Source organism: Protopterus annectens, chromosome 13.part0, assembly GCF_019279795.1.
Source record: "Protopterus annectens isolate FY-2018-M chromosome 13.part0, PAN1.0, whole genome shotgun sequence".
Taxonomy (NCBI): Eukaryota; Metazoa; Chordata; order Ceratodontiformes; family Protopteridae; genus Protopterus; species Protopterus annectens.
Window position 1 is genome coordinate 550,455,361 of NC_056747.1, and position 13,334 is coordinate 550,468,694.

At 41.6% G+C, this 13,334-nt stretch overlaps 1 protein-coding gene across 1 annotated transcript in view; it reads right to left on the bottom strand.

Annotated features, from left to right (window-relative positions):
• RFC2 (replication factor C subunit 2) overlaps nucleotides 1–5,341 on the bottom strand; it is a gene marked incomplete at its 5' end in the record, with an annotated part of 169,838 nt that extends 164,497 nt beyond the window's left edge. The window contains one exon of the mRNA XM_044054862.1: nucleotides 5,232–5,341. Within this exon, the coding sequence (XP_043910797.1) occupies nucleotides 5,232–5,341 (110 nt within the window). The remainder of the gene's footprint in view (nucleotides 1–5,231) is intronic.
• Between the last annotated feature and the right edge of the window lie 7,993 nt (nucleotides 5,342–13,334).

The following is a 13,334-nucleotide window of genomic DNA, read 5'->3' on the forward strand; positions in this document are numbered from 1 at the left end:
CCTTCTTTAGAATCTCCTGTGCAGGGGAGCCAAATAAATTTTGTTTCTCCATTGGAGCATCGAGGAGTTTAGCCTTGACATGGTCTGGCAAAGATTGCTCCTTCAGCCAGGCATGCCTACAAATTACTGCCCCAGTCATAGCTGATCTAAATGAAGCCTCCAGTGCATCATAGCCACATTTTAAGAAATGATTACTGACCTGCTGAGAGTTGTGTACCAAATCCTGAAGGGATTTACGGTCTAAAGTTTCAGGAGAAGAAAGCTTCTTATTCAGCTGTTCTAACAAAAATTCTTGGTACTGTATCATATGGAATTGACAGTTTAATGCCCTGGCAGAAACAGTAGCAGATGTATAAACCTTTTTTCCCCATCTCTCTAATGCTCTAGACTCTCTTTCAGAGGGTAGGGGATTTTTGGCAGTAGCAGCTGCAACCCCTTTAGGGCCCTGAGAAATAGTTTCTGGGTCTGCAGCATAGGCTTTATACAGGTGGAAGTGAGAATCCGGGACCCTATAATATCTGTCAGGTTTGGCAGGGGCCGGGGAAGAGAATCAGGTGCAGTACTGACATCATTGTACACATCATCAATTACAGTTAGAACAGGTGGTATGGCTAAGGGCCTATGCTGGGGCAAATGCAAAAAGGTCCTTAATCTTTTTCTAGAATCAGAGAAATCCTGACCCTGCCATTGAAAGTGCTCCCTCATGGAGTGTAAAGTCTCCCCAAAGGAAAATTCTTCAGGTGGGGAGGCCAAAGGAATAGAATCTTCTGCATCTGAATCCTCATAAGGCGAGTAGGCCCCTTCCTGATGGTCTGACAAATCAGATCCATCCGTGGAGTAATCTGAGGAGAGAGGTTCAGAGGGGTCAGTCCTGGGCCTTTTGTCTGGAGGAGGTTTGGAGGCCCTGTCTGGGTGAGGTTGGGAATCCATAATTAAGGATATAAGGTCCTCAGCAAGACTGAGAATCTGAGAACTAGAGGAAGGCCTCTGGGAAGTAGATTTGGCAGGCAAAGTTTTTGAAAGCTTGGCAGCTTTAGCCCTGGAGAAGGCCTTAATAGACATAGAAGCTGGGGGCCTAGCTGCCCCACGTGCAGGGGTGGAAATGTCCAAAGGTATGGTGTCGGACAAGTCTTGAGCATTAGCTTCGGTAGGGAGTTCTGAAGCCGACTCAGCCGGGGCCTCTCTGGCCTCGGTGGTCGGAGGTATGGTTTCGGTAGTAGTAATAACCGTGGACTCGGTTTCAGCTGAAACAGAGACACTCGCGGTAGACCTAGCCGTGGTTTCAGCCGAAACCGCGGGCCGCGAGTGTCGGTCCTTTTCCTTGCGTTTTTTGACCATATGCGAAGTCGGAGTTTCCGACGGCATTTTATAAGCAAAAATCGGTTCCAAAAAATTCCTCTGCAAACTCCGACCGACGTCTAAGAGTCGGTCGGTTGAAGGAGGCCACAGGCTAAACAAGCTGATACGTCGTGGTCTGGGCCTAAGCAAGGAAGGCAGTAAGAATGGAAATCCTTATGAGGTATTTGTTTCCCACAAGTTAAACAATTATTTACTTTGTCTGACATCGGCTGAGGCAAGAAAGAGACCCCAACGGGGTACTTAGCTTTTTTCAAAGTCTTCGGTAGCTGAAATCTCTGGATCTGACCGACCGGTACTTGCGAACAGCTTCTGCTTCGGGCACCGCACGGCAAGAAAGACTGAGGAAAATGGCGTCGGCTGATGCCTTTATACCCCAGAAGCTCTGACGTCGGGGAAAGTGCGACATCAGCAGAGGCCAGACCCAGACTTTCGAATCCGGCCGACCGAAGGGCTGCCTGAGGCAGAACAACCCATATGTTATGACTGCAGATGCATCCTTGAAGGACATCTGCATCCACGCACATATCAGGATTGATCAAACAGCACCCGTAGCTGTGATACCTTCCATAACTGATAACTATATTTAGAGAGAATAATGACATTTGTACTATTATTCAACCAGGATATACATGGCATTTCTAAAATCATACTTTAACTGAAAAAGGCATTAGTCTCCATGACGGCATTTTTTTTTCAAAACACTCTACTGTTACTTGCTATTATATATGATGCTAATTTGTTGTTACATTCGAGTCTGAACTCTGATTGTTACCTTATTGAATTAATTACTTAATTTATTATAAATAAAAACAATGGAAAATGAACAAGAAGTATTCACAGAGTTCAAGTAGGGGAACGGAAACTTCTATGTTTATACTATATGTTGCTTTGTTTGGCTTATATATAATGTAAATAGTAACCCATCTTGACCTACCTTTGTTTGTGAAGAATTACTGGACTCTCTGAACATTCTGAATAAATCATTACAGTTTCTCAGTTGTTTAAGAAACCCTACTTTTTTTTAAATAAAAACAGAGGACAAGTGCTGTACCATATCAGCTGATACTTTGAGAGATGTAGACTTGTAAGAGTTATTGTTTTGGGACAGCTATCTCTTTTATTCTTTTAGAGGGGCCATCCATTCCATTTCTTCTGGAATGTTTTTGATGAATATAGTAGCTTCTAAGTCATTAAAGGTTCTCATCTAATTGGTAAAAAGTATTTTTACCTTGGCTGGAAAGGCCAGTTGTGCTTTAACGTTGTTTTGTTTCAACAGTTCTATTATTGGCCAGACTTTTTTTCCTTTGTTCTAGTATTCCGGAAGAATAATCATTGTCAAACCTTATCAGGCTTTGATTGTATTTTAAGGGTGATTTTCACCAAGCAGATTTTAATATTAGTTCCTTGTCCAGAAAGGAAAGACATTTTATAACGATGGATCTATGTGGAATATTTGTTGAGTTGCAAGCAGGTTTCCTCAGTGCTCTATGTGCCCTTTCAATTCCAAATGAAAGTCCCTCTTTCAAGTCTAAAAATTCAGGAATTCAGGTTAAGAATGAAATAATGTCTTCTCCTTCAGTGTTTTCAGGCAGACCATAGATCCTGATGTTGTTTCTCCTTTCCCTGTTTTCTAAGTCATCTATTTTGTTAAGCAGCCAAGTATTCTGTTTAAGCAGAAATTCTTCCTCAGAGTCTCCTTTCAATGTCGTTTAGAGAAGTCTCTACATTTGTTATTTTGTATGGTGTTGCTGTAATAGTTCTTTAAGAGTATCAGTCTTTTTGAGAATTTAATTTGAGGTTTTCCAAGTCATTTTTAAAGCCATCCATCTTCAAAGATCATTCCTGTAAGGTAGATGTCATCAGCTGCACTTCTTTTTTCAAAGCAGCATCTGGATGAGAATTCCTTGAGTTGTTCACATTCAGTGACTCAATATATCTCCAAGTTACTTAACAGGAAAATTTTTGTACATCTCCACCAAAATTGATATTTATGTAGTTTAGTAGTTTATCTATAGATTTCTGACATTTTAAACGGGAAAATAATAACATTTTCCTATATTACTATACTAGTTTATGGAGCTCTCAAAATTCACTGCTCTCAGTTGGCCATCTAGGCTCCACCCTCCAACATAGAAACCCTTAATGCCAGTCTAAAAGTCTGTTTCACTAATTTAAAACACACAGTTTTAATTCATCCATTTTAATAGCCGCTTGATCCTACTTGGGTCATGTGAAGCCAGTGGCAATCCTGGCACTCACTGAGCTTAAGGCAGACAATTATTCCTGAACAGAATACTAGATTGTCACAAAACACATATAAACTCATTCACATTGCGTATACACCTATGGACCAATTCACCTACAGCATGTCTTTAAGATGTGGGAGGAAACCAAAGTGCCCAGCAAAAACCAGCAAACAAAGGACATGCAGAATCCACAGAGAAGGCACACCAGAAAGGAACAAAACTAGAGAACTAAAGGTGGATGTATATATTTATCTTGTTGTGAAATTCTGCATTATCCAAACCTACCAGCAGCAGCACAATAAGTACATATAACCAACTGTAATGTTTTTTCTAACCCTGAATACCCTTATAAGGGCAGGCATCATAGCATGATCTGGTTTTCTTTGAAAACTCCTTTCTGTCCATAATACATTGTCAGCTCACATCTTACAAGATTAAATTTGTCCTAGTCTTTACTATCAGATGAAAATGCTGTTCAGTTAGAATGATAGTAATGTGAAATACTGTGTATTTACAAATTAATCAGTAAAAAGGGGCTGTAGAAATATGAAGAAATAGCAGAGTTGGCATACCTTTTTTGAAAATTGGAATTTTGTGAATTTCATGTCCTGTCTTTCACCCACCTTCTTCTCAGAGTCAGCCAGAGTATCACGTTCATGGTTTGCAAAGATAAGTGAAACTGATCTCGGTAGTTAATCTTTTTTAACGTTCAGACTACAGAAATCTCAATAGCTTTAGGGCCCCAAGGGAGGGAAAGAATACAGTTGTGTAGCTGTAAGTGATGGTACACAGTTAAATACAAATTGTGAATTCTGATCCCAAAGAGTAATATAACCCCACTTTCTGTGAAATAATGGTAAAAAAAAAAAAAAAAGAAAAAGGTACACATACTTGGTCGTGAGCGTTTTCCTTGGCAATAAACTTCCAACTGTGAAAGGCAAAATAACGTAAAAAGTAAAGGAGACAAATGCCTAAAGAAAACCTGAGATTTTATTTCAGCCCCAACAGACTGAAACTGAAGAAGCTGACTAGGACACATGTTACAGTTTGAAATTGCTTCTAAATGTGTGAAAATATAAGTATCACTGTGTAGAAAGGAAATTAGCCTCAGATGACAAATACGTCACTTTAGGATGCAGTCGTCCTTTAACAGAAGGTTGTGATGGCAAAATGCATTCAAGGCAGTGGCACTGCCCAACAAAGTTCATCAGATAAATAAAATCCTTGCCCAATGCTGCAGTGAACACAGACAAAAAGCACCACACAGCAGCAACAATGTCTGCCCAATTATGAACACTACTGGCAAGTGTAAAGTTACAGAGCGTGAATGGAAAATGCAGGCTCCATGATGCAAGCTTTTGAGAACGCAGACTGAATGATCTGTCTGTCTTCCAGGAATACTGCTGCTACAGATGAGAATACTTCCATGGCCCTCTCCCATCATCAAGGGCTTCACACACTTTAAAACAATGCACTATTAATGTATACCAATTCAACAAAACATAATAATGTTGCATATGCAGGTCACATTTCAAAATAACCCTTTATAATCCAGTTTGACAAGTAAGTGGAACAGAATTCAACAGAAGATAAAAAAAAAAAAAAAAGCACCTTAGGTTTCCCTACCTGTCATTAGAGGCATTCAGCTCCAGGACAGCATCTTTAAGTGCTGGCCCCAACAATGCACGGGCCAGGCACAAAATGCTAGTTGTTTTTCCAGTGCCAGGAGGACCCTGTTAAAATTTAAAGTACATTACTGCAAAAACAGTTTAATTTTTCAGTGAGGTACATGACATAAGTAGACAAGCATCAAATTAAAAAAATATGCATATATGCTCTCAAGTACCAACCACTCTGCTCATTTCAGAATCAAGGCATAAAAACTAGCAATACTTGAAAAAGTAACTTGACCCATAACTTGATAAGAGAAGCTTCTATATAAGAACTGTTCTTTTACTGAACTATAAAAATCTATTTTTTCTTTTATTACACCCTGGTTCCCTCACGATTGTGAAAAATGCTGGGTTGTGCTACTTTAACTGCATAACTGTGCCTTATTGCTTGGTAGGACATCATGAACTATAGAAAGACAGCATATATTTAAAATTTTATTTTCGACACTGTTCTATAAAATTGTTTTTTCTGCATGATTATGTTTTACCTTTAGCAAATAGGTAGCTAAGGGGGTAGCAGTCCCCATGTTAAATGGTTTTACAGAAAAATACCATTTGCAGATATAGCCGACTATGGGTAATAATATACTGGGAAGCATCAGAACATGCCCATACACAAACCCACCCACACACGGTACACTCACTCACAGAAATACTCAGCATCTAGCATTCTTAGAAAGCACCATCTCCCCCTTTAACTAGATTCTGGGCCCAAGTACCAATATGCCCTGCCTCAGGGGGGGACAGTGAGACAGGCACCTAAACAACTAACACACATTCTCCTTTTAACAAAAGCAAATACATAAGTAGCTAGAACTTTAGCTAGGTCATAGGTTCATACTAGGCTATCTGCCCTGGGGCAATTATAAGCCTAGCCCGATTTTGTTTGGCTTACGCCACCCCTTGATTTGAGTATACTGTGCCCTTTTTACGGTTTAGTTTACTGTGCCTCTGTCTAATAGTGACACGGAAGTAATCCCCGGAACAAACATACGATCCCCCATCCACTCATCAAGATTCTTCTTGAAGAGATTCAATGAGGTGCTCTGCCCAACATGAATTGGAATTCTATTCCAGAGCGAAGGGAGTCTATGGGTTATGAATCTGTCCCTCCAGCAAGTCCTATTTATTTCTGTGCTGAGGTTCAAATCCCTCGAGCGTGTGGCTCTAAGGGATTTAGATTTACTGAGGTGGAGCATGTCCATTAATTCTGGATTGGACATAGCTTTATATGTCAGGCATAGATCGCCTCGAAGTAGGCGGTATGCAACTGAGTAGAGCTGGAGTTTTTTTAACAGAGCAGCATATGGCATCTGTTTGAGTCCCTTGATCCTCTTGGTGAGGTACTTTTGGGGTCTTTCTAATTGCTGCAGGTGTCGGGTAAGGTACATCCCAAAAGGGGCATTGTATTCTATGATGGGCCTGATGAGGGATGAATAAAGGGGCACGATTACCTCTCTTGATCTAGATGTGAATCCTTTCATGATGAGGTGGGCCATGTAGAAGGTCTTTCTAAACACTTTGGCAATGTGGTTGTCAAAGGAGAGATTGCTATCAACTTGGGTCCCCAGATCCCCAATTACTTTCTTTGTACTTAATGGTTTACCGCCTATGTGGTAGTTTGTGGGCACATTGTTTTTGCCAAAGGGTATGACTATACACTTTTTGGCATTTAGCTTTAGACCATGGCTCTGGCACCAGTTATCCGTCTCGGAGACCTTTTTGAAGGAGGTTTGTGTCAGCTGGAGAGTTGATTATGGCACCCAGTTTGCAGTCATCTGCGAACTTGGTGAGCCATAGTCCTCCAACGTTGGCCTGTACCTCGGAAAAGTATATACCGAACAATAGCAGTCCCAGGACAGAACCTTGTGGGACACCACTTGTGACTGGTTTCAAGTCTGACATGGCTCCAGCAACTCTCACTCTGTGGGTTCTGTTTTTGAGCCAGTTTGCGACCCATCTTGTGACATAGGGGTTTATATTTAAGCTGGATAGCTTATCTAGGATGCCCGCGTGGGGTATTGTGTCAAATGCCTTTGCTAGGTCTAGATAGGCTGTGTGGACTATCTTCCCTTCATCTACGGCTTTGGTGACTGTTTCAAAGAAGTCAACCAGGTTCAAAAGGCAGGATCTGCCCTTGACGAAGCCGAATTGGGTAGGATCTAGTGTCTGTAGGTCCCCAATGTCTTTGTTTATGAGCTCCATGATGATCCTCTCCATAGCCTTGCAGACTAAGCTAGTCAGGCTTATGGGGCAATAGTTTCCAGGGTCCGTGGAGGCTCCACCTTTGTGGAGTGGGACCACTGTTGCTGTACGCCATTCTGTGGGCACATATCCTGTAGTGAGGCTGAGATTGTACAGCTGTTTTATTTGAGGGATTAGTTCTTCTTGGAGTTCATGTAGGACACAACCCGGGACGCCATCTGGTCCCATGGAAGCAGTGTTTTTTTGCTTTGGAGAGGGCAGCCCTCACCTGAGCATCAGAGATGTTTGGGAGGCAGCCCCTGCCGGGATAGACACTTGCTCTTTTGGGGGGGAGGGGGTGAGAAGTTTGCACTGAACCTGTCTGCCAGGATATTGGCGAGGTCTGTGGGTTCAGTGTATTTTTTGTCGTTTAAAATCAACTCAGAACAAGTCTGGGAGTTGCATCCCAGGTTCCTAACATAACTGAAAAAAGCCTATGATTGTCTTTAGTGTCCTGTGCAATTTTTCTCTCAAAGTTGGCCTTGGAGGATTTTATGAGGGATCGTAATTTTTTTGCTAGTACCGATCAGAGATGCCTTCCCTATTAGGGATTTTGCTCCATCATGTAGTATCTTCCTCCTTCTGTTCTACAGTCTATTTATGGCTGGGGTCCATCAGACTGGACGTCTGCCTTTGGATGATTGGGTCTTGGCTTTGTTTGGGATAGCTTGATCTATGCATTCCTGGAGATGTCCGCAGAATGCATTTATATAGGATTCTGCCGTTTGGGCCGTAGTTTCCACTGGCCCTGGGGCCTTGAAAGATTTCACTTTGGTTTTGAGAAGTGAGAAGTTCGCTTTTGAGAAGTTTTTCACTGTGGTTTTCTGGGCTGGGGGTGGGGTCGGGATGTGGATATTCAGTGAAATTAATTTATGGTCTGATCTTACCAATGAAGGATATACTTCTGGTATGGAGCATAGAGTCCCCATGTTGGTAATGATCAGGTCTAGTATGTTATCCCCTCTTGTGGGAGTGGTGACTAGTTGTTCCATAGCATTTGAGTTTATAATTTCCAGGAACCTTTGGGCTAAGGTGCTGGGGCTTGAGTAGTGCTCCCAGTCTATGTTTGGGTAGTTGAAGTCACCCAATATAATGGTGTTCGGAGAGATCTTCATGTTCTCCAATGTTTTCAGGAAAGCTGAGTGGGATTCCTGACTTTGAGAGGGTGGTCTGTAGGATGCTATAAACTGAAAAGCAGTTTTGCCCACTGTTAGTTGCACATGGATGGTCTCCGATATTTCATGCAATGCCACTAGCCTGGAGGTGTGGATGTCCTTGATAAATATGGAAACTGCCCCTCCTTTTGTGGTTTGGTCTGGGTTTTGGGGCTGAAAAGCATGATATGAGGTATAACCTGGTAGTGCTGGGGTGCTCTCTGGAGCCTTGAACCAGGTTTCTGTCACTGCACAGATATCGATGTTCTCCATGCTGAGGAGAGCTTCGAGTGCGTGCATCTTGAGGTTAAGACTTCTGGCGTTTAGCAGCATTACCCTTAGTTTCTTGTACCTTGTGCTGTCTATGGAGGTGAGTTTGACTTTTGAGCCTTGCCTAAAAAAGGCACTATGGGGGTGGCCAGAGCCTTCGCCAGTATCTGAAAGCCCAGTGGTGACAGGTGCAAGCCGTCCCTAGCGAAGCAACATGGCTTGTCGAGCATGTCACCCCAGGCGGATAGACACTGGATCCCCTTTGAATGACACCAAAATTTTAGCCAATTGTTAAAATCGATAATTTTGTCTTTGTACTGTGGCATCATTCTAGGTGAGGGTAAGATGCTGCTCAAGGTCAGGGTCATACCGGCCTGGGCTACATGATCAGAGAGCTCCTCTATGTCTCTCTTCATGTAGTCCAGGGAGGTACGTCTCAGGTCATTCACAGCAGCATGTACAATGACTGAGTCATATTTGTATTTGCTTTGGAGTGACCCGAGTGCTTGTGTTATGTGGCGGATCCTAGCGCCCGACAGGCAGCTCACTGTGACCTTCTCCTTGTTCAGCCTGGTGAGTGGGATATCAGTGTGTCTGACAACAGAGTCACCTATTACAAGAGTATTGGGTGTGTTATTCAGCCTTAAGGGCTGTGGCTGCTTGGCACACTGACTTTGTGGGCTATGTGTTGTGCGTGTTTTGTTTTGGGGTGGCGTTTGCTTGGATGTCTGCTTTGGAGGTCTCTGTTGCTTAGGTAGATTTTTATTTAGAACCTCTGAGTATGTTTTAGGGTATTTATGTGTTTGGTTCGCTGATGTGGTGGGACTATGCGATACTGGAATTGTGTTGTGTGAGGTTACCTTCTCCTCCTGACTGGTTATACCAGTTTTGAGATGAGAGAGCTCAGCCTCCGGTTTGGCTATATGGTTGCATCTCTCACATATATTTGAACCTGTTTGGAGCAGGAGAGGGTTGTCTGTGTACATGAGACAGTTGTAACATTGCCTCAAAATTCCCAGATTCACCAGCTGGGCTGGAGAGGAAACCACTGACTGACCTTTGGACATGCTAGAGTAATATAGGAAACTGAACTAAGACGGTCCAATAGGGGACAAGGTAATCGTAGGGAGTATAACAGTAAGTAGTGCTTATGGTTTAATAGTGATAACTTGTAAGATTACTTATTTGGACCAGTGAAGGGCCTTAGAATGAGAATATGGTGTTTAATTTGAGAGATAGAGCAGTTCTAAGGGAAAAAGTGAACAGCAGACTTTGTGGAGCAAGGAATAGTTTAAACCCAGTTTGGCGGTGCTGCCCATTATTGCGCTATGCACAAAACCACGCAAAAGAGGGTTTTAAGAGAGGAAGCTCAAGGAGTTTGGAATTGACCCAAAATGGCCAATAAAACTACAGTTTCAAGGCAGTAACCACTCCCACAGGGGCAGGCAGGCTGCTCAATGTTTAACACTGCTACTGATGAACAGAGAGACTTCCCTTTAGTCCAAGCAAAAAATGGCCTCCAAGAAACTTACAAACAGTTCAGAACAGCAAGCCTGTAACTGAACTTTTAAATCTCAGAAAAGTGGGGGAAAAAAGTAAGATTTTTTTGTTTTTTGTTTTTTTAAAGATAGAGGTTCACAAGTATCAACAAGTTATAACAGTGCAGTAAATGACCCCACACTTGAGTGCTAGGCCAGAGACAGATAAAATGCAAGTTTTAAGAAAAAAACGATTTTAAAAATAAGTGCAAACAGGAAATTCAGCAAACAGCTCTAGGTTGTGTTCTAAATACAGTTACCAATGCAGAAATCAAGTTTAACAAGCCAGAAAATGCTCAAAGTAGGCAGCTATGCAGAAAAACTTAGCAAAATAATCTGAAGAAAATACTTAAATCTCAAAAGTGGCTCATTATCAACCAAAGGATAATAAAATGGTGAGCCCTTCAGCAGAATGGGACAAAATTTTCCCACTACGTTTCACTGTTTGTACCACTTTTGTCTAATCCAATAAATCTCTAAGATGTGCACAATGCTAGCTAATGAACAATGGAATCAATCTCTGATAAAAATTAAACTTACTACTTCATGGATTTCCCATTAATCCCTCTACCAAATGGTTACTAGTACCTCTAATGCTACCCAAGAGACAGCTATGTCACCCTTCGGAACAAAAGCTTTCAGCTGGCATTTCTACATCTTCAAGACTTGGTTGTCATCCAAACTGGCAATGTTTACTACACTCTAGTCTGCACTTACTGCCAAAGCTTCTCCGACTTCCAGTGCAGATGAACCAAAACAAATGAGGTTTATTATTACACACTGCATTAACAGAATGAAGGTTATAGGTAGCTCTAACGATAAAAGCTTCTGTTCCATCAAAATGGTACCAAAGCAGGATGCCCCATCTTCTCTAGGTCATAGTCTTGGGAGTCAGGAAAGGTACAAAGATCAGGCTAATGGTGCATAGAAGGGGAAACAAGAAGTCAAGACAGAGGGTTCTTCTGGGCAATGACACATTCCTTATTAAATTTATTCACCAGGGACACTGACAACTAGGATTAGTAATCATTTTAAAGCTACAAAAAGCAACCAAGGATGTACTCCCATCCACAACTGTGGTCTCATGAAAAACACAGGAAACTACAGGCTTATATTCATGATCAGACCCACTAATGAACGTTCTCTGAAAGGGTGGTTTATACCAATTTACAAATTTAATAAAACTATATGGTCTGTAAGTTGTTAAACATGGAGTTCAGATCTGGCAGTGCACACAGTGCCCCAGTCCAAATCTCCAAACTTACTGTCAAGGAGCAATAACAGCAACTGCATTAGCACACCCTTCTTGTTGATTTCAAAGTATATGATTTCATAACCAAGGTGCCACTGTGGAACACACTATCCAGTATAGGTGAAGATGCACATTTTACAGAGCAGGTCCAAATTTGCCTTACCAAAAGACAGCAGCAGTTTTGATCCATTGCCAACTAAGGATATGCTAAAGGAAAAGAGGCCAACGTCCCCTACTGATTTCAAGAATTACAAAAAACCTATGGGTTGCCTGTGTAAAGTGCCTACCCTTCCTTTATGGCAAGGACAATTTCATATCCTGACTTTTTTTTTCAAGGGGAAAACTGCAATGCCCTTTGTATGGTGATTCAGCAACAAAATAGCTGTCTTCATTGATAATTATCTGAATAAAACTCAAAATCCCTACAAGGTCAAGCGATATTCCAAGTCAGAGGTTAACTGCCACTTCCAACTGAAAATACTAATGTGGTATCTGAATTCCACGGATACAATTTTCTACTAGGTCAAGAACTAATCTCATCTTGTATCAAATTCTCTGTATCAAGACCATTTAGATGCTAAACATCCTCCAAAGGTATCTAAGGATACCCTTGATCTTAGTCCCGAAGGTATTACTTCCAATGTTTTTAAGGAATCTCAATTTATGTACTCAGTTATACCCAGGAAGGGTCTGCAAAAGAGAAAATTTAACAGGTTTAACAAACACAACAAATAAACAGTGATGCACATGTCCAAAAGTAGAGGAAAACAAGAGACACACAGTAGTACAAAAACTATGTGCTCGTACAATGGCCATAGTACAAGGAACCATTAAATTATAAGTTTAAAGTTCCAGATGCACATCTTTCTTTCCTAAGCACTGTGAATTCCATTATCTTGTTAACTTCATGCAGTCTGTGTTCGTAATACAGGAACAGAAAAGACTCTGCCCTAACTGCACTCACTCCTGTTCATATGCAGATTGCCTGGGGGAAGACTACATATTATAGAACTGCTACTTGGTTACCAAATCACTGCATTCCTGTAATGACTCCCCTTCCCTAGTAAACCCCCCCCCCATACTATTTCAAACTGTGGTGCTGCAGATGCTGTCACTTGCCACTTATAACATTTGCAGTAGGTACAAACCTTATTTATCTGCTGTGGAGGACACATGCCAACTGAAAAACTTGCGTACTGGATTGTATGCTGTTGTACGACACCATTATATCCAGAACTGATGAATGGAGGTTTTATCAGTTTAAACCAAGAATCAAGCATGTGGCTAATAAGCACAACAGTGTCCTACATTAAAAATGCTCGCAGAAAGCTATTTTTCACCATTTACAACTTTTCTCAGAAGTTTTCCACTTTTTTATCAATCTTTTGCAGGACAGTTTCCCATCACTGTGCCCGATTTTGCTGCTCCATAATTTCTGTCTTACCCCTGACTGGTAATCTTTGATGCTCATCACCTTTTCTACATCTCTCACCCACCCAATTTGGCAACAATCATATCTTTCTTGTCCGTGCTTTCAATTTAAGGACAATACTCACATGTTAATACTACTACATGTTAATACTCACTCGGATACTGAC